Source organism: Bos taurus, chromosome 8, assembly GCF_002263795.3.
Source record: "Bos taurus isolate L1 Dominette 01449 registration number 42190680 breed Hereford chromosome 8, ARS-UCD2.0, whole genome shotgun sequence".
NCBI classification, from domain to species: domain Eukaryota; kingdom Metazoa; phylum Chordata; class Mammalia; order Artiodactyla; family Bovidae; genus Bos; species Bos taurus.
Window position 1 is genome coordinate 105,554,157 of NC_037335.1, and position 26,857 is coordinate 105,581,013.

Here is a 26,857-nt window from a genome sequence, read left to right on the forward strand (position 1 = left end):
GTCGTCTCTCTTGAACTTGTTAATAGTTCCTTGCTTCTTATGCCAAAAGATAAAGTGAAAATGTTAGTCGCTCAGTCATGTCCAACTCTTTGTGACTCCATGGACTATATAGCCTGCCAGGCTCTCTGCCCATGGAATTCTCCAGACAGGAATACTGGAGTGGATAGCCATTCCCTTCTCCAGGGGATCTTCCCAACCCAGGGAATGAACCTGCATCTCTAATGTCTCCTGCATTGGCAGGCAGGTTCTTTACCATCTGGGCCACCAGGGAAGGCCAAAGTGAAAGTGTTAGTCCCTCAGTCGTGTCCGACTCTTTGTGACCCCATGGACTGTAGCCCACCAGGCTCCTCTGTCCATGAAATTGTCCAGGCAAGAATGCTAGAGTGAGTTGCCATTCCCTTCTGCAGGGAATTTTCCCAACCCAGAGATTGAACCCGGGTCTCCTGCACTGCAGGAAGATTCTTAACTAGGAGTGATCAAAACAAAATTTTCCCCCATTTCTTGTTTGGTTCCCTTTACACCCTTTGTTTTTCCTTCCCCACAGCAAGATTTAAGCAAAAGGAGTGTGAGCTTTCATCAGACAGAGAGGGATTGAACTCTTGGTTCTGCCCCAGCTGTCTGGTCTCAGGAGATGAACTTCACATTGGGAGATATTAGTAGATCCTAGAAGAGCAATTTCACATCCTTGAGCCTCAGTACTCTCATTCGTAAACTGGGTGTAAAAGTGTCCATGTTGAAGGGGCATAGTGAGGATTAAAAGAGATGGTATGAATAAAATTGCCAAAACCAGAGTAAGTACTTAGTAAATACTCATCTCCAAGAGGCACTCTCGTGAGAATTAGGCAGTGGCTGTCCTCCTGGCCCCTGACCTCTTTATCCCATGGAGGCCTTAGTCCTGGGACCTGTGGAGACTTGCTCCATCCTCCACATTCCACTCAGGACCTAGAGGTTAATGTGCTTGGACCAGAAGCTTCCACCCAGGAGAAGCACTGAGTGTGGCCCTGAGACCAGTGTAACACGGGTGTGAATAGCACCGCAAACACACCAGTCCCTTAGAATCCGGGCGAAGTTTTCTCGAATATCCTGACTTCCCCTTAAGTTCTGAGCCTTCATCGAGGTGTCCACAAGATACCCTGCAGGCCCACAGCTCTGGAGTCATTCCTGCCAGGGCCCTTTATCACATGAGTACTAGCAGCACCCACTGCACCCGCACATGCACGAGGGAAAGTCCTCGAGTTTAAGAGAAAGGGCCTCAGTCTCAGAATCATAAATGTCTAACTCAATGGCTAAAAACGCATCGTTGCACCCCGACCTTGTCAATTTCAACTCAACCACGTGAGGTGCACTGGATGTTGATTCTGGAGATGGGCTTCTAAAGCAAGCGTGCCCTCATCCCACAAAGATCTTTCCAGGGACTTCCCTGGTGGTCCATTGGCTTAGACTCCATGCTTCCACTGCAGGGGGTGTGGGTTTGGTCCCTGGTCAGGGAACTAAGATTCCATATGCCATGCAGCTCAGCCAAAAAAAAAAAAAAGTCTTTCTAAGAGGCCCACTGTCTACTTCTATCTAAGGTCCGAGATTTAAACTCAGTCTAGTCACTGGTTTCCAGAAGATACTCAATACCATGGAGCATATGAGCGGAATGGCCATGTCCTTCAGTGCCCAGCGGTTAACCTTCCTGCCAGCCCCTCACTCTCTTCCTCGCCACTTACCCTCTCCCTCAGAGTCCTGTCCTGATTTTTCTCCCTGTAGGATTTTCACATCCCCTCTCCTCTCTCAGGCAGAGACCCTTTCATCTTTCTCAGAAGCAGATAGCCAGACCTGGAGGATTCAACTTTATCCTAAGGGTCTCATCAAGGCATCTTTCCCACAAAAACAGGGTCACTGCCAAAGAGGACTTCTCAGATCACTCCTAAGTGCAGGCTACTCTCCTCATCTTATCATCCTAGTGCTCTGGAGATGGCAGGGTCTAGAATGTCATTGGGTCCCAGCCCCCACTAGGTGTTAATGGTAAGTGTTAGTGCTCAGTCGTGTCTGACTCTTTGCCACCCCATGGACTATACTGTCCTGGAATTCTCCAGGCAAGAATACTGAAGTGGGTTGCCATTTCCTACTCCAGTAGTGGTTAATGGTAAACCGCTACCCAATCCTTCCTGGGGACAGAGGAGCACCGTGGAAAAGAAAACCTGTTCAAGATCACACAGATGCTAATGATGAAGTCTTTAGATGTGAGCAGTGATAAGAGGAAGCAGTAGATTTCTTTTCTCTCTTAGATAATTCTTCTGTCTCCCTCATCCCCCACCTCCACCTTCACCTCACTCTGAACAGTGCTCAGATTTCAAAAGTCAAGGGTATTCTCACCTCAGGGTTTTTAGCTGCTGCTCCAGAATTCCTTTGACCTTTTCTGAACCGTGCCTCTCAACCTAGTTGTTGCTGTTCAGTCGCTAAGTCCTGTCTGACTCTTTGCGAACCCATGAACTGCAGCACGCCAGGCTTCCCTGTCCTTCACTATCGCCTGGACTTTGCTCAAATTCATGTCCATTGATGGTGATACCATCCAACCATCTCATCCTCTCTTGCCGCCTCCTCCTTCTGCCCTCAATCTTTCCCAGCATGGAGGTCTTTTCCAGTGAGTCGGCTCTTTGCATCAAGTGGCCGAAGTATTGGAGCTTCTCCAGCCAGAGCTGGGAGAAGCCAGAAGTCATCATTTCATTTTGCCATGCAGAAACTGAGGTCCAAGAAAGGAAGAATTCATGCAAGGTCATGTATGCATTGCCATGAGCACTGGGGCCAGAAAGTGACCCAGGGGTCCTGACCCTAGAAGAGGTGCTCTCTTGCTAGGCGTGCCATTCCCAGCAATCTTGTGAAATCATCTGACTTGCACATTCCCAGCCCCTCTGTTATGGCAGGTGTCCAACATTCCAGGCTCTTTTCTGTCTCTTAGGACAGTATCCATTCGTTATCCCTTACTGTGACTGCATCTGAACACATTCTTCTTCTCCTCTGAGCTAACATGTGGGGCCTTTCAGTAAAGAAATTTGGAAGTGAGAGACACCATTCTGGACAGTGGGGACAGGAGGGGTGGTGAAATCATATGACTGGTTTTGCTTTTGAGATACTCCACGCATTCATGTTTCTGGTTCTGTGAGGTTTTCCTCTAGATAGCAGTTCTTCTATGGCCATGCACTTGGGTAAAAGCTCTGTAGTGTGGTCAAGAGAGCACTCAGGAGTCAGACACACCTGGAGTGAGTGCCAGCTATAGTTTGAGAAGCTCACTTTTCCACTCGGGACTCAGTGTTCCCACCTGCAAAATGAGATTAAGGACAAATTGGGTGACTAGAAGGATCAGGGAGATGGGGCCAGTCATTCTTCCTATACCTACCTCGTGGACTCTACAAATGTGATTTGTCCTTATCCCAGTCCAGCTAGCTGTGTTTTTACTTTCTTAATTCTGTGGCCAATATCCCTCCACATCCTAAAATATTAGAACTGGATAAGAACTTAAAGATGGCTTTGGTCTAGGGCCAGAGAAGTCAGGTGACTTGTTCAAGGTCACGGTAGCTCAGTGGTAAAGAATCTGCCTACATTGCAGGAGACTTGAAGGAGATGCAGGTTCAATCCCTGGGTTGGGAAGATCCCATGGAGAAGGAAATGGCAACCTGCTTCAGTGTTCTCACCTAGAAATCCCCTTGGACAGAGGAGCCTGTGGGGCTATAGACCATGGAGTCACAGAGTCGGATACCACTGAGTGGCTAAACAACAGCAGTATGCATTCAACAAATGGAAATTTAGGACTTCCTGTATGCTTGGCTGGAGAAGGAAGTGGCAACCCACTCTAGTATTCTTCCCTGGGGAATCCCATGAACAGAGGAGCCTGGTGGGCTGCTGTCCATGGGGTCACACAGAGTCAGACACGACATGCAGGTATGCTTGGCACTAGGGTAGGTTCTGGGAATAAAAGAATGAACAAGTTGCAGTCCCAGCCCTTAGGATGTGGGCGATGCCAGCTCAGTCGACAAGGCATTAAGAAAACAGACCTAGATCTCGTGTCATTTCCCTCCTTTGATTCTACTCTAGGTTAGTTTCAGTCTTAAAGGTATTCTCAAAGAAATGTGATCTTCTGGGCACTCTTTATAGCCAAATAATAAAAGTAGATATATTTCTTTTGTTAGTACATTTGTAATCATTTTAATACTCAGTGGAGATTGAAATTTCCTTAGCCACATTTGTAGACAGTCTGAGCAAGATTTGTTTCCTTGACTTTAAAAGATGAACAAACAACAGTTCAGTGACACATCACTCTCTGAAGCCTAGTCCCTGCCCTCAGCATTCTTACCCTCAGCCGGGGGCTCCAGGCTCAGAAATGCCTTCACCGCATGTGCAGAGTCATGTTCCCCCAAGAAACAGAGGAAGGTGTGGATGTGACAGAAGCATCAGGGCTTCTCTAAGCCACTACCCCTGGGGACAGCTGGACTCAGTCCCTCTGGGAAAGCATGGGAGACGGGGCGGGATTATTCCTCTGAGTTCCTGTAACTGGGGCAGTTGTTGTGTTAATGCACCAGCCCCTTCACTGGTTTGGGCTCTGCTTCTATGAGCACTGACACCTCAGCACTGTGAGCCTGCCCTGCGTGCGGACCAAACACCCCTGATCAGAGCGAAAGACCTCCAGCAGGAAACAGCTGCAGGTGCAGTAGGCGTCCTTCAGCGTATAGAGGTCAGGGCCAAGGGCACGAGGGAAGGACATGGACAGCTGCGTCCTACCCTGCTTTCCTCAGAGCCGCATGGAGGCTGCAGGGTGGGGGCCACAGCTCAGCTAGGGCCTGGAAATGCTGATTCTGCACACTTGAGGGTCTGCCGTGGTGTGGGGCATGTCCATGGTCCTGAATCGCCAGTTCTTGTGTTAGCATTGTTCTTCTGACCGCAGTGCTCAGCTAACTCCTATTTACCCTCTCAAAGAATGTACATTTCTAGTCTGCGTTTTCTCTCTTGATTAACCTTTTATGATTTTTCTGTTAGCTCACCACCAGAGAACCACAACGTCCACTTCACAGTCTAGGGTTTGCATAGCTGATAGGGTGTACTTGTGAAGCATCTCGACCCTTGTCCAGAGGCGTTTTATCCTTCCTGGGAAATTTAGAGAGGGTATGCTCCCCTTATCTTTTGTGGCTCCCAGTCCCCGCTAAGCTCTTGCTAAACACAGGCACTCCAACACGGCCTTCATCACAAGACCACACACACAAAAATAATAACAATAATGCAATTTACAATCTTTGGTGTGCTGGAGCCGTCTCTGCTTCTGTAGAAACCAAATGAGTCCCTCTTCCACACGCTTTATTCTTTCTACTCGATGTAGAGATATCTGTGGTGTACAGTGCCCCAGTTTGTCACGTGGTGGCCTCTTTATGGCTTACAGACCCTAAGTTGTCTTGGGCTCCTCAAGTGACTCACACAGATATGGGAGGAGGAAGAGGCAAGTGAGCAGGGAAAGAAGAGCAGAGGAGCCTACATATGCTCTCTTCTTTCTTCTTTTTCCTGTTTTATTTCTCTCCATAGTTCTTTCCACCTTCTACACACCAAATAGTTTGCTTTTTTAAAAAGGTAACTTCTCCGTATCCCACTAAAATATAACCTCCAAGAGGGCAGGGTTTGGGGTTTGTTTTGTTCATTGCCATGTCTCGACATAGGCAAGAGTAGCTGGCACATAGTAAGCACTAAATAGATGCTTGTTGAATGAATAGAGTGTGTGTGTCCTAAGTCACTTCAGTCATGTCTGACTCTTTGCAACCCTATGGACTGTAGTCCACCAGGCTCCTCTGTCCATGGTGATTCTCCAGGCAAGAATACTGGAGTGGGTTGCCATGCTCTCCTCTAGGGCATCTTCCCAACCCAGGGATCGAACCCACATCTCTTACATCTCCTGCATTGGAAGGTGGGTTCTTTACCACTAGCATCACCTGGGAAGCCCCGAATGAATGGAGGTTCTCATGCAACTCCTGTGATCCTTTCAGAGCTGCTGCTAAAGACAGGGATTCGGAGGAGGGGGAGATGAAGGAGAGAGAAGGAAAGATGGGAGGGAGGGAAGAGCATCAAGGAAACTGGTAGCATTTTCCTGAACACTACCCATCCACATGTTTCATTTCATCTTCTCATCACCCTGAAAGGCAGGAGCAATTGCTTTCTTTCTCTAGATAGGAGATTTGGGGTTTGGCTGTCTCAGAACAGAAAACAGAGTCTCTGCTAAGCAGGTATAGCCAACTTTCCACTAAAAACCACAGCCGTCTTTGTAGTTACACAAAACCAGCTTTAAACTCTTGTCTTTTATTAACCAGAGAACTTGGGCAAGTCACTTGCCTTTCTAAATCTCTGCTTTCAAATACAAGTTGTCGCCCTACTAAGAGTACTGTGTGAGGATAAATGAGATCACGTAGCAGAAGTGCTCAGTCGGTTGTAACTGATCGGTAAATGTCAGTCTCACCCTGATCACCCCTCCAATTCCTAATCCCTGAGCCTCCCACGTGTGTCCAGCCCTGGTTGTCAACACCTGTCAGGAATAACTGGGAAGAGGAAAGTTTGGTTGGGAGCCCCAAGTTTCAGGTCCATCTCCAGTTGTCTTGGGGAGATTCTGGGCAGGCTGTGTGTGTCAATAACATACGACCCGTCAGAGAAAAGCCTGCCTCTCCGTGTTTCACTTTTACTTGTGACATTTCCCATCAGGCCAGCTTCCCTGTGGCAGTCAGTATGTCTCCTAGAGCTAGCATGGGCTGCGGAGAAGTGCTCATCTCTCAGCTGCTTTGGCAAAGCTTCACTAAATACTGGGGCCTGAGAAGAAAATCCAGCCTCCAGATACCACGAGGCTACCACTTCCAGGCATAAGGGGGACTCAGACAAATTCAGGGATGCGGGGCCCAGCGAGGGAGTGGCAGCTGAAGGTCACACAGCACCCTGAAATCAGAGCGCCTAGTCGATTCTGATAGGACCTTGCATGCTTAGTTGCTCAGCTGTGTCCGACTCTTTGCAACCCCATGGTCTGTGGCCCACTAGGCTCTTCTGTTCATGAGAATTCTCCAGGCCAGAATACTAGAGTGGGTTGCCATGCCCTCCTGCAGGGGATCTTCCCTACCCAAGGATCGAACCCAGGTCTCCTGCATTGCAGGCAAATTCTTTACCAACTGAGCCACGAGGGAAGCCCAAGAATACTGGAGTGGGTAGCCTATCCCTTCTCCAGGGGAACTTCCTGATCAGGAATCAAACCAGGCTCTCCTGCACTGCAGGCGGAATCTTTACCAGCTGAGCTATCAGGGAAACTTACTCTGCCAATTACTGGAAAGCAAGTTTCTTCATCTCTGGGCCCAGATGCAAAGCAGGGAGGATGAAGTGTGGACTAAAAAGATGTGCAAAGTGAGAGTTGCGAGTTAAGTTTTATTTCTGGGGCAAAATGAGGAAGGCAGCCCAGGAGGCAGTGCTTCAGAGAGCTCTGAGGGACTGCTCCAAAGAGGCAGTGGGGAAGGTTAATATATAAGATTTTGGTGAAGGGGGAGTTCAGTGTAATCAAGTTCTTACTTTAGAAAAGGTTTTCTGTTAGTCATGAGGAACTGATGTCATCATGAAGGGCTTTAGTGATTTACTAGATATGAAGAGATCCAAGGATTGGGATCATGAAATCAGCTCCTGAAAATATCTAACTATCTAAAGACCTGTTCCACCAGTTTCCTTGGAGCACAGAGTGCCTCACCCTCCTCCCTGAGTCCCCCTCAGTGGGTGCTGAAGGTCAGGTTGGCAGCTGCAACAGCACAGGGTTCAATCTCTGCTCAGGCAGGTGGCAAATGCCCTTGTTGTTCAGTCGCTGGCAAATACTCGTGGCAAGTGCCCATTTGTAGTTGACAAGGATCGTGAAGGTCTCTTGTCTATGCAATATAAGAGGTTTCAGAATCCGAAGTCAGGAGCCTTGAATTGGATTCACTGTAGACATGGGGTACATCACTCCCCAAATTGTGTCTCCCCCTTTTTTTTTTTTTCTTTTTTTTTATTTTGTGGCAGCTCTTTCTTCTCCCTAGACTCCTCAGCTGAAGGTGGAAGGGTCTGGAATCACATGTGCAAGTGTCTGGTTCTTCAAGTTGACTTGAGTCCAGGCAGCCGTGGATGAGCTGGTCTATCAGAGCCTCCCCACCTCCCGCCTCCACTAACCCTGCCTGCCTGTGTCCTACAGGCAACAACAGCCTCCTGACCTGCATGGAGGATGGGCTGTGGTCCTTCCCGGAGGCCCTGTGTGAGCTCATGTGCCTGGCTCCGCCCCCGGTGCCCAACGCAGACCTCCAGACGGCCCGGTGCCGTGAGAACAAGCACAAGGTGGGCTCCTTCTGCAAGTACAAGTGCAGACCTGGATACCACGTGCCCGGCTCCTCCCGGAAGTCAAAGAAGTAAGTGCGGCCGCAGAGGCAAGCTCCCGGCGGCTGGAGCCGGCCGGGGGACAGGGAGAGCCAGGTCTGTCTAGTTAGAAGGAAGTGCTCCCTGCTCTGCCCACCATTCATCCCGTGCTCTTCCCTGGGAATCTGGAGGGACATTGTCATCAGCTGCTTGCTGACTGTGTGACTTCTCTGGGCCTCTACCGTTGAGCAATACGATGGGGAGGATGATAGCAGTCACTGGGTGAGATGGTTGTGAAGGATGAATGAGGATGTGTGTGTGGAGTGCGTGCAGGGTGCCTGGTGCACAGCAAGTGGTGGGTATCCATACCATCCCCGCGTCAGCCCCCGTCAGCGCCCCTGGAAGGAAGTGGGCGGAAACGGGCCAGCAGGGCTTGATTTTATTTCAGTCCACATGAAACTCTTGCTTGGCCCTGAGAAAAGAGTTCTGTGAACGTTTACCTTAACCCCTCCTCACTCCCTCCGCCATGCAATAGGATGAGCAGGGACTCAGGAATCAGAAAGGTATGTGTGAGGCCAGCTGGCTCCAGAGACCGTGGGAAGAGCGTGGCTGCAGCCATTGGGTCCTTGAGATGTCTCTACTTTTATCTCTTCCTCAAAGACGGGCCTTCAAGACCCAGTGTACCCAGGATGGCAGCTGGCAGGAGGGAGCTTGTGTTCCTGTGACGTGTGACCCTCCTCCACCAAAATTCCACGGGCTGTACCAGTGCACCAATGGCTTCCAGTTCAACAGCGAGTGCAGGATCAACTGTGAAGACAGCGATGCCACCCAGGTGAGGCTCCTTGAATTTGGGGTCAACACTTAGACCCCTTTCCCCTCTGTTTACTAACCACCAGCCAGGATTTAAGAACCACATCCTCCAGGAGACTCCCTGCGGATGCCACAATTGTGTAATAGCAGTATCACCCATGCAGAAGTTTAGGAGCTGAGTTCTCACCATCTTTCTTTGTAATCTCTCTGAACCTCGTGGTCCTACCCATCACACTGCATATTACTGGTTCAGCGATTCTTAGCTTTGAAAAAAAATCTCAGTATCAGGAACCTTATGAGAGAAATCATAAGTGAAATCCCAATGTCTGAACTTGATCCAAGGTAAGGAGTGACCGAGGCTGGTTTGTTGACTTTTTACCACCATCGCCACTTACATTGCTCTGAAATATGTAGAATCACGATTTCCATGATCTGGAGACATCAGTAGCTCCTCAAGCATTTGGAGAAAGGGAGCCATATTTAGACCAGATGTACAGTTTTGAGACTACTGAAGAAGGATGGTAGGAGATGGAGGGGACTGAATTCTATCTCAGTCCACGTGTAACTGAGTTCAGCACTCCCAGCAGCCCTGCTGAGGCAGTTCTGTGAATGGCATTTCCTTAATCCTTACACACACCCACCTCCACCCACTAAGACAAGTAGGGAATCAAGAATGGGAAAGAGAATGAGGAACCAGCTGGCTCCAGGGAAGACTTAGATCCACAGGGAGCTCCAGTCCTGAGAGAACCCACCATTTAGGGTGGATGCCTCAAGCCCCATGACACACAGGTGGGCAAGGATCTTTACTCAGATGAGGCCAGAGTTCAGCCAACTGGGCCCCAGTGCAAGGATCTCCCTCTTGTCAGTGCTTAGTGGGTATTCAGTTCAGTTCAGTTCAGTTCGGTAGCTCAGTTGTGTCCGACTCTTTGCAACCCCATGAACTGAAGCATGCCAGGCCTCCCTGTCCATCACCAACTCCCTGAGTTTACCCAAACTCATGTCCATTGAGAGTCAGTGGTGCTATCCAACCATCTCATCTTCTATCATCCCATTCTCCTCCTGCCTTCAATCTTTCCCAGCATCAGGGTCTTTTCAAATGAGTCAGCTCTTCACATGAGGTGGCCAAAGGATTGGAGTTTCAGCTTCAGCATCAGTCCTTCCAATGAACACCCAGAACTGATCTCCTTTAGCAGTCTGGTTGGATCTCCTTGCAGTCCAAGGGGCTCTCAAGAGTCTCCTCCAACACCACAGTTCAAAAGCATCAACTCTTCAGCGCTCAGCTTTCTTTATGGTCCAGCTCTCACATCCATTCACGACCACTGGAAAAACCAAATACTAGACACAGTCGGAGCAGCATCGTCAGCTCCTTTTACTCCCATTCCCACGTGCAGTTAGCCTCTGACTTCTGCCCATTCCGAACTCCTGAACTGCCCTTACCTGTCTCCAAGGCCACCGGCCTAACTCAGGCCAGCAGCATCACCCTCCTGGCCCGCATGCAGCTTCCCGACCGCCCCCCTGCCTTCTCCTTGCCTCTCCGGCAGACTCTCCACATCACAGCCAGAGTGGCCTGTTGAGAGCACACGTGTGATCATGACAGTTCCCCTGCTCAAAGTCTTTTGTGAATCAGTAACCCCATCTCCCTTAGAGTAAGTCTCACCTGTGCATTCAGCTTACCTCCCCCATCACAGTAAGACAGATCTCCCCCTTCACCTGCATGTTCTCTGTGAAAGGAGCTGTCACCTTTTCCAGCCTAAGTGTCCTTCACCATTCAGCCCAGGCACCCCTTCTTCCAGGAACCTTTTCCTGCCCCTCCCACTGTGGGCCCAGTGCCCCTCCCTCACAGCACTGGCCACGCTGCATTGTAATTCATTTCACGCTCCCCCACTAGATTTTGGGGCTTCCCAGGTGGCTCAGACGGTAAAGCATCTGCTTGCAATGTGGGAGACTTGGGTTCAATCCCTGGGTCGGGGAGATCCCCTGGAGAAGGAAATGGCAACCCACTCCGGTACTCTTGCCTGGAAAATTCCATGGACGGAGGAGCCTGGTGAGCTACAGTCCAAGGGGTTGCAAAGAATCGGACTGAGTGACTTTACTTTCAGTTCCACTAGGTTTTGAGATCCCTGACCACAGCTTTCATCTTCCCTGTGTTGTCAGCACTGGGGATAGTGCCAAGCGCCTAGTAGGTGCTCGGGAAGTGACAGGGCCTGACTCCTGCCGTGGACATTCAGGCTGCTCTCCTCATTTTCCAGCTGGGACACTCACTCAGCCATCCAAGGTGACGCAGCTGGTGTCAGCTGAATCAGAATCGGAACCTGGTCCCCCAACTGTGGACAGTGGGCAGACCGAGTCCAGGAGGCAAGCCCTGTAGGGGAGGCATGCTCAGGACTCCTGTCTGTGTACCCGGGTCCTTCCCTTCCTCAGCTGCCAGGGAGGCAGAAGCTGGGGCTGGAACAAGCAAAGGCCAGAGATTACCACGGCCTCACGCAGCCGATCAACTTCCCTCTCACTCCCTTACATAAAACTGTTGCTAACAGTTACCCGAACTGCTGAGCCAAATACTATTCTGGCCGTGGTCATGTTATCAAACTGAAACCCAGTCTGCCTGGGGCCTGCCAAGTACCTTTCATGGCCAGTTTGTATTTAAAGGAGAGGAAAATGTAAATTTATCAGACGACTCAAGCGGTCCTGTTTGGCAACTGCCGGGGAGGCCAGACGCTAAGGAGCAGGGTATTGCTTGCCGGCTAAGGAATGAGGGAGCGCGTGCCAAATGGGCTCCTAATACAATTGACGTTTCTAGTTTGTACTGCAAATGAATTTCCTCTACCCTCAGACCGGGGGCCTGGGAGCCAAATCTAGTATTCACCTCAGATCCCCTCTCGCTGCCTGTAAACACAGTCGAAATGTACCGCGCAGAGTATCTTGAATCGAACAGCATGTATATGGAGCGGGAATTCTTTGCTTTCCAAACAAGCTCCAGATCCTGGCAAGGGAGGACAGGGGCTGTTGTAGGGGAGGCTCACATACTCCTTCCCACTGACACTAAAAGCAAATGAACAAATCAGACCTCAACTTCATCCATTCCTAGGGAGCCACTGTGATGCTGGATCCAGACTCTGTGTTTGAATCTTGGCTTTACCACTTACTAGCTGGAGGACTTGGGCAAGTTATTTAACTCTTTAAGCTTCAGTTTCCTCAGGCATAAAGTGGGGGAGGGGAAGTAATTCTGGCTTCCTCTTAGTTTATTTGTGAGGATTAACTGAGGCAGTGGAAGTAGGGTGGGCCTGTGGAATTGTGCGGTGCGCAACCTGGGCACCCCTCCCATACGTATAATGCCTTCCCAAGCGGGGCAGCTTCTAGGTTCAGGATCATCACATGCTTGCCCAAGGATGCAGGGCTTCCTAGAGGAAGTCCCAAGCCCATACAATATTAGAGATGGGCTGGACCTCAGGGTTTTCCCATTGCAATCTGCTTATTTGATAGGTAGGATCACTGAAGCTCAGAGAGGAGAAGCATCATACCCAAGGTCACACAGCAAGTTGGTAGCAGAGTCAGATCTCCTAGCCAAGTCATTGCACAAACGACATTTTCTGCCCAGCCTTACTCCTGCAGCTGCATGGCTACACGTCACCCCTGTATCTCACTGGGAGGAAACAAAATGCATGTGAGGCCATTGACCAGACACAGAGGCAGATAATAAACAACAGCTGTGATTTATTGAGCATGTACTCTACGCCAGGCTGGGTTAAGTGCTTTGTACAGACATTTAAGCCCCACAGTGTCTGGCATCACTGTCCCATTTTGCAGGTGAGGAAGGTGTGGTTCAGGGAGTTAAGGTGTCTTGCCCACTTTATACAACTAGGAGGAAGTCCAGGCAGAACTGAGATTGCTGTTAGCAGATCTCTGTATCTTGTGGTTCACTGTGTAGATGGTTGGATGGCATCACCCACTCAGTGGACATGAATCTGAGCAAAGTCCGGGAGATGGTGAAGGACATGGAAGCCTGGTGTGCTGCCGTCCGTGGGGTCACAAAGAGTCAGACACGACTGAACAACTGAGCTGAATTGCTCTGTTGATGTCATATTCTCTCCGCCACTGTCTTACTTCCATTTCTGCTAACTAGAGGTCTGGGTCTCCCTCTCTGCGCGTCTCCCAGCCTCTCCTCCCGATTCCACTCCCCTGTACTGTAGGAAAGCACAGAGGTTTACAGGGAAAAGCCTGGCTCCGGCCCGGCCGCCTCCCTGTTCTGGCAGCTGCCATTTCTCAAATGTGGGTAATGCTTGGGCTGATGTTAAAGTTCCCTTTGAGGCAGTGCAAGAGAGTGGTTAAGAGCTCAGCTAACCCTTAGAGGGCCTGATCTGTGTGTTAAGCTATAAATGCTTCACATAGCCTAACTCACTGATCCCCATGATGACTTTTTCAGGCAGTGAATTCCAGGCTCATTTAACAGGAAACCAAAGCATAGAGAAGTTAAGGAACTTCCCCAAGTCTGCACAGTGGGAAGGGTGCAGAGATGGAATTGGAACCTGGGAAGTCTGACTGAAGTCCAGACTCTTAACCATCACACCAGCATCATTTAAAAACTCACCTTTTCACTTCCTAGCTGAGCCTCAGTTTTCAAATCTATAAAAAGGACATGATTTCCACACTAACTGCACTGGTAAAAGCATTTTTAACTGCGTGTAAAACACTGGCACGTAGTAGATGTTTGACACTGTATTATATGCTTGTGGCTTTTTGGGGACCTGTGTAGTTAGAGTTGAGAAAGCATAGTACGCTTCTTTTGCATTTGTGTTTATTTATTTATTTGGGGCTGTGCATGACTTTTGCCATTGCATGGGCTTTTCTCCAGTTGCAGCGAGGTGGGGGCACCCTCCAGTTGCGGTGCATGGTTCCCAGCACAGCGGCTTCTCTTGTTGCAGAGCATGGACTCTAGGGCACTTGGGCTTCAGTAATTGCAACCCAAGGGCTCTAGAGCACAGGCTCCCTACTTGTGGTGCATGGGCTCAGTTGCTCCATGGCATGTGGGATCTTCCTGGATCAGGAACCAAACCCGTGTCTCCTGCATTGGCAGGCAGATTCTTTACCACAGAGCCACCAGGGCAGCCCCATATAGTATGCTTTTTTTGCAGATGGAGACACAGGCACAGAGAGACAAGATGCTTTGCTAAGAGATGCTCAGCCCTCTGGTGGTAAACTTCACCCTAGCATGTAGCACTGTGCATTCAGAGATGCACAGTGGGTCCCCTGGCCTCCGGTCTTCCCAGATTGGATCCTGCATGTCAGGCCTTCTATGGTCACACTGGGCTCAGCAGCATGGCTCTGCTCCAAGCATCTGCACCCAGGTGATGCTGCTGCTGCTGCTGCTGCTAAGTCACATCAGTTGTGTCCGACTCTGTGCGACCCCATAGACGACCTCCTACCAGGCTCCTCTGTCCCTGGGATTCTCCAGGCAAGAAGACTGGAGTGGGTTGCTATTTCCTTCTCCAATGCATAAAAGTGAAAAGTGAAACTGAAGTCGCTCAGTCGTGTCCGACTCTTAGCGACCCCATGGACTGCAGCCTACCAGGCTCCTCCATCCATGGGATTTTCCAGGCAAGAGTAGTGGAGTGGGGTGCCATTGCCTTCTCCTGCACCCAGGTGATAGGTAGCCCTAAGTGCACAAAAATCTTTTCCCAAAGGAGGACATGAAATCCAGAGAGGCTCTGGGAAGTCTGCCATGTAGAAGGTACAGAGGGCCAAAGGTGTGGGGGTGGGAATCAAAAGAAGTATGCGGGAGAGACAGGTGACCACAGACTCAAAGGAAGGATGTGTGCAGAGCAAGAGAAGGGGCTGGCGTGTCATCTGGGTCCCACTGTAGAAGCCCTGGCTGGTGGCCCTCCAGCAAGCCTGGTTTGAAAGTGCAAGCTATCTTATCAGAAGGACTGTATCCTTTGTGACGCTGCTTCAGTCAGCAGCAGAAAGTGCCAGATGAGCTGGGCAGGAGGGAGAGAGACCAGAGGCAGCAAGACCAGAGTGCCTTTATGCTTCCCTTTTCTGTAGTGGCGCCTCCCCGGCATGAAATTCCCTACGCAGATTCCAGCCGGTCCTAATACATTCTCTGTTGCAAACCCAGCTCCCAGCCAGCTCTGGCCCACGCAGTGCTGAGGTCTGCAGCCCTTCAGGGGCTGGAGGCCAAGTGCACCATAGGCCAAGGCTCAAGGAAATTGGGGTCAATTTCCTACTCCCCTGAGGGCCCAGCAGAATCACGGGGCCTGGGGTTCTGGGAGGGAGAGTCGGGGTTCTCTGAAGCCATAGGAAGTTGCCTAAACTTTCCCCGCGCTCACACGGAACCTCTGGGTGGACTCAGCAATCACCCCACAGCTGTGGGCGCGGGATGGGCCACCCTTCTCCGTGGCCACAGAGGTTTCCACCGCCACCAGATCCTCCTCATGCTGGCCCACGTGAGGCCCAGAGAGGGGCCCCTTTCTCTCTAAATCCCAGCTCCTTACAGCTGTTTTCTCAGACAGGGCAGCTTCAGCCTGCGTCAGCCCTTTCCAAGAGTTTGTTTTCTCATGCACACACTTGTTCATTTATTCACGTATTCATTCATTTCTTCATTTACTCATTTATTTCCTCATCCATGCATTTCTCTTCTTTTTAAACAAATTCATTCCACATCTCTGTACTTACTCACTCCATCTTTTGTTCCTGAATGAACAAAAATACCTATTGGGTGATGTGTGAATGGGCCTGTTAAGTGGCTGGGACCTGTTGAGTACTGTGGAAGGCCCCCAGGGGTGCAGGGGTGACCCAAGAGGGTACCATTTAGGAGGGAACAGATGATAGAGAGGCAGCGGGTGTCAGAGACCTTCGGCTAGTGCAGTGTGCAGGCCTGGGCTTGGCATTAGGACAGGATGCTTCTGCCAGAAAGTTCTGTGCCTGTGTTTGGACAAGGGGGCAGGGGCAGGGGACAGAGCAGACAAAGGTGCAACACATGCAGAAGCAGCCTGGCCAGGTGAAACCCTACGTGGGGCATTTGAGAATGCAGGCAGTGGACGACGCTCAGGGCTGGCGGTGGTGCTGTGGGGAGCAGGGAGCCGGCTTACTTCACAACTGGACCCGACAGAGCTACGCCTAGAATGGACGCTAAGGAATGGGCTTTGGATTGGGGGATGGTTCTGAAATTTCAGCAAAGCTGACCTTCTGTTGGAATGTTAGTGGAAAGTGGCTCGTTTGCCCATGGCTTTGCAGAAGATTGAGAGATGGGATATTGCCTATTGTAAAGACTTGGAGGGAGGGAGCGTATAGAAGCATCCTCACACCACCCTCTTGGTGCCATTATTGCTGGAATGGAATGGAGTGGAAGGAAGGAAGGAAGGAAGGAGGGAGGGAGGGGAAGGGAGGCCCTGGAAGAGAAAGCTACTTGGGGGGCTGGGCCTGGGATTTTTTCTCGTCCATTGAGATGAAGCAAGCTTTGGAGTATGCCTGGGGTGAAAGTGAAAAGTGATAGTCGCTCAGTCGTGTCCGACTCTTTGTGACCCCATGAACTCTAGCCTGCCAGGCTCTTCTGTTCATGGGATATTCCAGGCAAGAACACTGGATTGGGTAGCCATTCCTTTCTCCAGGGGATCTTCCTGACGCAGGGATGAAACCTAGGTCTTCTGCATTGCAGGCAGATCCTTTAGCCTCTGAGCCTTGGTGTGTGACCGCCTCCTGACAAATGGCTCCAAGATCCATGCTTACTCACTGTACACATCGGGGTACACGTGGTCCCCTACGTTCTCAGTTACAAAAAACAAGCCAAACGAGTTCCTCTGATTGGACTCTCTGAAAGAACACTACTCAGATGTAGGAAACCTGGGTGTTAAACTCTCCAAAATGCTTTGAGCAAGTTTCTTCCCCCACTGAGTCCTCAGTGTCCCCATCTGTAAAATGGTGACATTGCAGTGACTCTACTGGAGGCCGGTTGGGTTTCCACCATGGTGAAGAACTTGTTTTGGAACACTTTCGGGGCGCTGCAGAGCAGAAACATTGGGAGGCTTCTTGTGCAGAGGGTGGGGTCTCTCTTGGTCCTGACTGTGTCTCTGTGGCATGCAGGGCCGCGGGAACAACGTCATCCACTGCCGGAAAGATGGCACCTGGAGCGGCTCCTTCCACATCTGCCAGGAGATGCAAGGCGAGTGCTCGGCCCCAGACCAGCTCAACAGCAATCTCAAGCTGCAGTGCCCTGAGGGCTATGCCATAGGTACGATGGGCGTGGGTGGTGAGCTATGCATGGGGGGAAGGGGGGTGGCGCATCCTCCCCAGAACTTGGAGCTTGTGTCCTTCTGGGATAATGGGCACCTCTCTCAGCGCGAGGCACTGGGGAAATGAAGAGGAATGAGACCAGACCCTGTCCTCTCAAGAAGAGAATTCAGGGCACAGATGTCAGCAAAGCAATGTTGGGTGGGTGTGTGGGATTACACTGGAGGACAGAAACATTGACTGATGCCTCCAGGGACACAGAAGGCTCCTAGAGGAAGGTCTGCTTACACAGGGATTTGCCAGAGCTAGTTGGGCAAGAAGTGGCATTCCAGACAGAAGGGATCAACATGGCAAAGGGAGGGAGGTATGAAAATCCACTTCCAATTTAGGGAAGCAGTGACCCAGTATGGCTGCCTTTGTTGGTAATCTTAAAACATGTGTGATGCTGATCATTCACAATACCGGCCGTGGGTCAGCACTGTACCCAGCTCTCTAGAGATGTGATCTCTTATCCTCTCAATAGCCTTGAACAGATGAGGAAATTGAGACTCAAAGCAATGATAGAACATGCCCAAATCCTGAGACCACTCCTCCAAAGCCCGAGTTCTTTCCATGGCATTTCAGTTGCCTCCAAAATAAGGAGAAACAGCTTTTTCAAAATATTCTTTACATGGTGATAGGCTAGCTCGCCAAGTGAAGGGAGACAAACTGGGGTCTGATGCCAGGGGGTGGCCTGGGAGAGACCAGGCGTCTGGACAGATACATTCATCACAGGCCCACAGCTTTCTGGGGAGCTGGGCGTGCATGGAGTCTGACCTCAGTGGAGGGCAGTGCTACTGACCTCTTGGGTGGATTCCTTAATTGACCACGATGAAAAGCCCAGGGAATTGGATGTCCTTTCTCGTGGCCAGTGTGATTTATGGGACGATCACCAGGGGTGTCTGGAGCAGAGGGTTATCTGTGCAGACACTCACTCCCAGCCACACAGAGTCAATGTGTTCCTCACCCTCACGTGGTTATCATTTCACGTCCAGAAGGGAGGCCCACAGCTGGGGAGCAGAGGGGTTAGGGGGCCTGACCACTTCCTTTGAAAGATGGAAACGCAGAGCCTCGCACAGAGGTTCTTCAGCTGAACTTAGAGTAAGGATCAGCCCTCCCGCATTAGTGCAGCATGCCTCAGAAAACATCCAAGGGCATGGTTCCCCTCCCTGCTGATTCCCAAGGTAGTTTAAGATCTAATGGAGCCACCGATCCAAAGGACCCTAAGCAGGAGCTTTGCAGAGGGGGGATCTCATTGGGTCTGCCAGTATAGGCATTCTAGAAAGTTGTGGCAACAGGTGGAGTGGTGGCCAGTAGCGTTGGCTGCTCCATCCCAAGGTCAAGGCTTTCTCCATCATTCCTGAGGGGTGTGCATGGCTCTGGACACTTCTGTCTGTGATGGGGCCCCTGCCCCTGACTCAGTCAGGACACGCACAAAAATGAATACGCCGTCATACTCATGCCTGGCATTGAGCAACCCCAGGAGAAAAAAAAATCCTGATTAAAACCAGACCGCCTGCATGTCTGCATCCACCGATGCTTTCAAGCTCATATATTCCTGTATGCACAAACGAGCAAGCGTGCATGCTTCACAACCGACGCAAATGCACCCATTGTGCGGTGAGCTCACGCCTAGCACGGACGCATCAGCCAGACACCGCCCAGATACGTCACCCGTAACCCTACGTGTAGCTCACACACACACGTACGCAGGTACGTCACGTGGCCACTTTGTACCTGTTGTGTATGTGCAAGTCGCAGACACACGCAAGGGAGCCAGAATGCCTGGCCCTCTGCTAGCCAGCAGGCTGGTCGAGAGGTGGTGGCGGGGAGAAGGGGTAGTGATGACAGTAGCCTTTCCTTCACTCCCTGAGCTTTCTCGTGGTCAAAGCAGACAGGGAAAGCTGTCTGTCTGACGCGGAATCCCCTTCCCTGCCTCTTTACCCCCTGTTCTCACTGCCATGCCGGTGTGGTTTTATGAGCATGGTCACCTGGGGTGGGGGGTGGGGGTCTGCTGGAGGGGGCTGAGAGAGTAAACGCCCCCTCCCCAGGGCCTCTGAAGGGGATGCTGAAGCAGAGAGGGGCAAAGCTTCCCCCACCCACCCGACACTCCTGCTCGTGGTCCTTCCACCCACACCCTGGGCTGAGCCCTCCCCGGGGAGACGTCCCTCAAGGAAAGGGACCCTGACCAGAGGCCTCCTAAGCAGGGCAGGGGTGAGGTAGGCGGCTGGCTTGGGGGCTGGGGCCCCCTTTCTGGAGCTGCTTGGAGCATCTGCCTCCAGGCCGAGGGCCTGGGGAGGCCTGTGTCCCCTCTCAGAAACTCCCAGAAAGTTGTGACAGCCACCAAGGCTGCTGCCACCTCCTGGCTCCTCCTGGGAGGGGGAGACGGGGGCCCGGTGAGATCAGCGATCTGTAATGATGCCAATTAGGGCTCATACATCACAACAGGCCGCCTGGTCCTGAGGCCCAGCGCTGTGGCGGGGGAGGGCAGAGCGGAGCCCGCCACCGGGAGAGAGGGATTGAGCCGTGTCTGCTGCACAGGGCAGCCGTGGCCTCCTCGGTGAACCAGGTTTATTTATTCCCCCTTTTGGGGTGAACAGCCTTTGTCTGTTTCTCAGAGGTGGTGTCTTGTTTCTCCAAAAAGATTTTCCCATCACAGCCTGGCTCCCTGAAATCTTTAAAATCGATCTCCTGATTCACACACACACCACGGAGTCTCTCTGAGGGCCAAGGGACCCCCACCTCGGACTCTCATCTCTTCTTTTTATGTCTTTCTGCGGGCTTCTTTTCTCTCTGCTCACCCTTCACCTCTCTCTGTCCCCTTCCATGGCCGCCACCTTCTCTTCTCTCCCTTCTGTGTTTCCACTGTATGCGTCACGGGGTTTGGGAGCCGGAGAGGCGTGGGCTTTCATTCACGGCCCCCTCCTCCCCAGCTCTGGAACTCAAGCACTGCACACGTCACTCTTTCACCCCCAAGATGGGTGTGAGGACCGCGATCTTAAGGGCTGGGTGTGCAGGGGTGGTGAGTCGCAGGTGAAAGCCAGCTGACCAGACCAGAAATACTCCCACCCCTGCCTTTTCTGGGTTCAGGGGCCCCGTGTGTAAAGTAAAGAGATTCTAAAGATTGTCCCGGATCTGCCATTCCACCCCAGCCCCCTCTTCAGACTTTGTGACTCGCTTAGATTGAAGAGAATGACAAGATGGCAACAGAAGGGCCCTGATAAAATATATGTACATATACAAATATCTAAATATGCACCTATATTTGCATGTATGCATATACATATATGGAGAAGGAAATGGCAACCCACTCCAGTGTTCTTGCCTGGAGAATCCCAGGGACGGGGGAGCCTGGTGGGCTGCCGTCTATGGGGTCGCACAGAGTCGGACACGACTGAAGCGACTTAGCAGTAGCAGCAGCATACACATATATGCATTCTGTTTATACACGTACACACGTCTGGAAGGGAGCCTTTGGACTGGCTAACAGCGGAGGATATTTTTCAAGAAAGTTGACTCGTAAACCATTCAGTGTTCGAGGGTGGTCTTGATACTAAGGCAGGGGAATGACCTCCATAGGGCCCTGGTGAGATTGTGACATGTCTGTTCTCTGTCCATATGAATGAGGACCTTTCTGGAGTCCTGGGGACATCCCATGGGATAAGCTTGGTTTTAAGGAGACTTGAGAATCACTGAGGTCAGGACAGAGAATGAATCAGTCCAATTTCATTCGTCTTGCCCACCCACAGCTTGAAGGTCAGCTGGAGAAGTGCCTGGACCCAGGGCTTCTGTGTACTGACCCTGTCTCTGTTGGTCATGGTGCCTTCACTGACTCACTGCCTGATTCATGTTTTCATTCCTTTAGCCACTTATTCAGTCCTTTATTCATCCACTCACTCGTTTATGTACCCACTTCCTGCTCTCTGGGATACCTAAATGCCTACTCATCATTCATTCATTGTGCCCTTCATTCATTCACTCATTCGTTTCCTCAACCATCTATGCAGTTGCTCACTCTTGTCTCTTTCACTCACTTCACAAATATTTATCGAGTGCCTGCCATCCACCATGCACAGTGCCAGGCTCTGGGCATAGAAAGGGGCACAGATAGCACTGGCCTCATGGAGTTACAGGCAAGCAGGGAAGAGAACTTTTGGTACCACAGCGACAAAGTCTGTGACGGGTGCCTGGGAGAGGGTTTGGGTTGTCAGGAGTGGAGGTCTCCTCCAAGAAAGGGCACTTGGATTAAGGTCTGAAAGATCGTTGATTGTCATGCACCCGTTGAAGAGTCGGGGGAAGGATCTTGAGAGCACAGAGGAGGGTGTGAGCGCCAGCCCTGGGGGAGGAGAGTGTGGTTACTGCTGATGGGGCATTCACACACTCACCGCTCACTTGGCTGATGCCCGCAGAGCAGACCTTGTGTGTCAGGCGCTGGCTTAGGCTCAGAGAGGACTCGACCCCATCCTTGCCCTCCTAGGGCATTACTGTAACCGCGGAAAGGAGGGACAGGGGGCAGGGCCAGCTCTGGAGTGGGATTCACCAATGGCAAACGCTGCTCTCAGTCAGCTGCAGAAATCAGGGCGAGCTTCTCGGAGGATCCGACCTGGGCTTTGAAGAGCTGGTAGGATTTGACCTTGAGAAGGCCAATCAGTGGGACAATTCAGGAGAAAAGATACACAGGGGCAAGAGTTTAGAAGCTGTGACATGGGGGATTTGGGTGGAAAGCCAAGCGCAGTCCAGTTAGTGGGAGTGTGTGAGGTGGTTCATGGGAGACAGGGTTGACCAGACCATGGGAGGCCATGGATGCTGGACAGAGGGGTTTGTTTTGCACTTTGTCCTGGATGTGGGCAACCCTGGAAGGGTTTCTGAACAGAGGAGGAGTAAGAGCAAACTGGGCCCAGGGCTGATGAGCGTGGCGGTGGTGTCAGCTGGACAGGAGACAAGAGAGTTGTCAGGGAGACCAGAGGTGGCCCTACTGGAGGCGGGGGTTCTCTCTTTCCCGCTGCCCCTGAGGGAGGGATGGCCCAGACCAATGGGGCCCAGGGAGCAGCGGGTGCATTCCAGTGGGGGGAGGGGCGGTCTTTGGCATCAGGAGACAGGGGTTGAGCCGCAACCTCCCTCTCTGCTTCCCTGCAGGGTCAGAGTGCACCACCTCCTGCCTGGACCACAACAGCGAGTCCATTGTCCTGCCAGTGAACGTGAGCGTCCGCGACATCCCGCACTGGCTGAACCCCACGCGAGTGCAGGTGAGTGACTGGGAGGAAAACGACCTCACTGACCATCTACACGCCCTGGTCCTGAGTTGGTCCCTCTCCATACGGGAAAGCATCTGATGGCCACACCTGCTCTGTGGGGCAGACACGGGTTCACTGTCAATTCTCCAAGCCTTAAACATTTAGTCCTTCCCCCCTGGCAACCACTGTGCTAAGGCTGTCATGTAGCGTCCCACTGAATCCCGATGACGGCCAGGGAGTAAGAGGACAAAGCACTTCGCTTACAAATGAGACTGAGGCTCCAAGAACAGCTGGGGTGAAGGAGCAGAGAAGACCCCAAAGCTGCGTCTGCCTGGCAGGAACGTCCTCACTTGTTGGGGCAGGGTTCACGGCTTCTCTGGTAGAAGCTCATGGACACTCCATAGCCGGGGCTTCTGGTATCTTTCTCATGCTTCACTTGTGTGGTGGAAAACAATTAATATGTGATACGGGGAACTAGCAATACCAATTGTGTATGAAGCACCTCCCGTGTTTGCGCACCCAGTACTTAGCACACAAGTCTGTTTAGACCTCAGGATGGTCCGGTGGAGCGAGGCCCACTGTCTGCATCCTCTCCCCGAGCACTAGCCCTCGGGGGTGGGCGGTGGTCCGGTAGGAGGGTTTGACCCCAAGCCTGAGTCCAAGGGCTGTGCTCGCCCCACGGCGCCAGGCAGGTGTGGAAGGCCAAGTTCCCATCAGAATTGGCCAGCCCCATGTTCCTATGTGTCACCTGATCAACCAGAGCCCCCAGTGCCGATGTGGACCCCACTCATGCCCCCCGGGGCAGCACGATCCCTGGTGCTATGTGGCAGCTCTGGGGCATTGGCTCCGCGCACGGGAGGAAGTGAGAGATGGAGACGGGGGCGCCGCGAAGGTTCAGCTGTGTCTCTCCACCAGCCTTTCTGCTGAGGCACTGGGAGGGCTCCCGTCTGCCCGCCTGCCCATCGCAGATCCCACTTGGAGAGCTGGCAGAACCTGATACCAGGTGTACTCTTTCCCAGACGAGCTGAGGGCGCGGTGGTGAGGGCTTACTCAGCACTCCCTGCTGGCTGGCCTGCCAGCCCCTCTGCTGCCCCCCGCACCTCAGGGCTGCCGCCCCCCCCCCCCCGCTTCTGCCGCCACTCTCTGCCCGTCTCCAACTTAGTGCCCCTTTTCCTGCCTCTGTTTTTTTATTCTTTTTTTTTTTAAAGAGTTGTGAGTGAAGTTTTACTGGGGGCAAATGAGGACTATAGCCCGGGAGATAGCATCTTAGATAGCTCTGAGAAACCACTCCCAGGAGGTAAGGGCAAGGTCAGGATAGATGTGATTTTGGTGAAGACAGAGAACATGCAACCAAGCACATATTTTTGCAGAAGATCCTGCTAGTCTCATGAAGGTACCACTCGTCAAGAGGACCACAAAGTTTTTCCGGATACAAGGAGATACAAGAACTGCCTGCCTCTGTTTTCACTGTTTCTCTCTTCCTTCTCCTGAGACCTCTATACCTCTTTCCACCTCCTTCCTGCCCACCTTCTTTGCCTCCATCCCTGTTGTCCTGTCTGTCTGTCTGTCTGTCTCTCTGCTTGACTCTTGCACACATCCAAGAGACCACTCTGTTTCCCTGACCTTGGGCTCCTTCATCTGTTTTTCACACTCAGCGTGCTTTTCCCCACTCCCCACCCAGAGCCCCACATAGGATCTCACTGAGTGTCCCGTGTACACACCCAGGTGCCCACACAGAGGCCATACATCAATCTCAAGGCAGATGGAGATCATCAACACACGCCCTTCACTGTACAGATGGAAACACAGGATCAGAGAGGGAGGGGGCTGGGCCAGGGTCACACAGGAAGCAGCACCAGGATCTTGACTGGGAGTTCTTTCTACGCCACCCCACCCTCCCTTAGCACCCTTCCCTCCACCGATCTCTTCATGCACCAAAGGCAGGGGACCTACCTCTGCACAGAGTGGACACCAGAGACCTCTCTCACATCCCAAGGCCGGAGGTCTTCTTTGCCTGGGACCCAGACCAGGGCGCCCCACCCCTCTGCCCTCTGCCTGTTGGCTGAATTCCACCCTTCCCTCCATGAGCCCCGGGCACTAAAGAGTTCAGTTATAATTCATGGTGAAATAAATCCAGGGATTTGAAAGTCTGCAAAGCCCCCCTCCTCAGTCGCCCACCCGCCGCCTGCCCGCCCCCACCCCCACCCAGGTCCCCGGTCCGCCGGCCCTTATTGATGCCGGCCTACCCGGAGAGCCGTAACGAGGTTCAGACCTCCACTGGTCTCCGGAGGCCTCATTATCCAGGAGGAAAAAAAATGTGGTAGAAAAAGGGAGGAGGGCGAAGGGCAGAGATTGATGATTTCCAGGAATCGGGCAGAAACGCTGGCCTCTGCTGCACCCTTGCCCCCGTTGTGGCGAGAGCTGCAGACACAGAGCTGCAGGGCTGGTGGGGCTGGGCCGGAGCCGGCCCCGATGGCCCCTCTGCTTTCAGAGGGCTTGCTCCGAGCACCAGCACGAGGTGGGTGTCAGGGCAAGGCTTTGCACCAACCACTGTCACATTTGTCCCCGTGTAAGAGAGTGAGAGGCGAGCACTGATGTGTAATGGACACCCGCTGTGAACCCGCATCGGATCAGACACCTTCCTGGCTTCATTTGCACTCCTGTCTCCACCACACACGCACACACACACACATGCACACACGCACAATCCATGAGGTGGGAATTAGCCTCCCTTTCTCCAGTAGAGGAAATGGCATCTTGTACATGGAAACCTTTTCCCTACAAGGAACTGAAGAGGGATCCAGGTCAGTTTGATGCTGCTGTTACCTCTAGCTGCCTACAGCCTCCACGATACTAATAATAAAGGGGAAATGTTCACCATCGCTTAAGTAGCTGACAGCCAGCTCTCCCCACAGATACACCCTCTGATATGTAGCACTTGCCCATTGCCGCGGTGTAAATATTCCCACCACAGCAGGCTGCTGGTGCTCCAAGTGACTGTCGCTAAACACAAGTCGGAAGAGATGGGCACCGTTGCCTCTCATGAGGCCCTGGGAGCCCGCTGCGGCCCACTCCGGGCGCTCACCACATAGCAGGCTCTGTTTTAGGCATTAGACGTAGGTTGGCACATATGAGGAGAACAAGGACCACCCAGGTGACTTGGAATATCGACACTGAGCTCGTGTGCTGGGTGAGTGGCCTTTGTGAGGGTAGGCCCATGCTCACCGTGTTGACCCTGGCATGCCCTCTGGGGCCCAGGGCACAGCAGATGCTCCTGTTTGCAGTGGCTGAGTCAAGGGACCGAGGTTCAAGACAGCCCAGGCACCTGCTTGCTGCATGTGCCAGAGATTCCCCTTCTGTGAAATGAGAGTTAGACTGAAATCAAGAGTCACAGACTTAAAACCCGATGGGAACCAGGTAGGTGGGATAAATGGGCGAAGCAGACCAAGTGTGTTGCTTTGTATTCTAAACGCCGAAGTGCCATGGTTGTGGTAGTATAGACAAAACAGCAAGACTGAAATAAAACATGCCTGTGTATGTGCTACCCAACCCAAGAAATAAGGTATTGCAGATGCAGTCACTTTCTTATTGACATAAAGCTCGCACGCTAATCTTAAGCATAAGGCTTGGTCAGTTTGTGTGCTGGGTCCACTCGTGAGGTCCAGATCGGGGTGGGGACCTGTACAGCTTCTCAGACACCTTTCCACGCCAGGCAGCGCCTCCACCGCCAAGGTCTCTTCTGTTGGTTTTGCTTAGTTTTGAACTTCATGTAGCTGGAATCTTAGCATATATATCCAAAGAAATTCTTTTGTAGCCATATGTTTTACCTTCAGAGAAAAACACTCTGTCCTGTCCTTTCTTTCAAGCTCTCCCCCTTTTCAAGCCTTTTGCCACACATGCACTTCGCAAAACAGTGAAGATACAGAGAAACCTTCCTTCGATATAATCAATAGGACAGTGCAAACTCTGTGGTAGATGCAAATAGCCCTCGGGCTTAAGGCTGGACAGGCTGCAGGGAATGGTGGGGACTGTGGTCAACTGAGAAACACACTCTGGCTGCCAAAGGGGGAGCTACCAGCTGAGTGTGACAGCATGGAAATGTGGGCTCAGTGTGGCCAGATTTTCCTTGTTTCCTTGGATATAAGAAATCTGAAGTCTTTAAAATATGAAGTCTCTCATTTTTAAAA

The 26,857-nt window shown here is 51.8% G+C and overlaps 1 protein-coding gene across 1 annotated transcript in view; it reads left to right on the top strand.

The window, feature by feature from the left end:
- PAPPA (pappalysin 1) overlaps positions 1 to 26,857 on the top strand; it is a 266,669-nt gene that overhangs the window by 202,682 nt on the left and 37,130 nt on the right. Inside the window, exons 16-19 of the mRNA XM_024996354.2 lie at positions 8,207 to 8,417; positions 9,025 to 9,196; positions 17,251 to 17,398; positions 22,573 to 22,682. Coding sequence (XP_024852122.1) covers positions 8,207 to 8,417; positions 9,025 to 9,196; positions 17,251 to 17,398; positions 22,573 to 22,682 — 641 coding nt within the window. The remainder of the gene's footprint in view (positions 1 to 8,206; positions 8,418 to 9,024; positions 9,197 to 17,250; positions 17,399 to 22,572; positions 22,683 to 26,857) is intronic.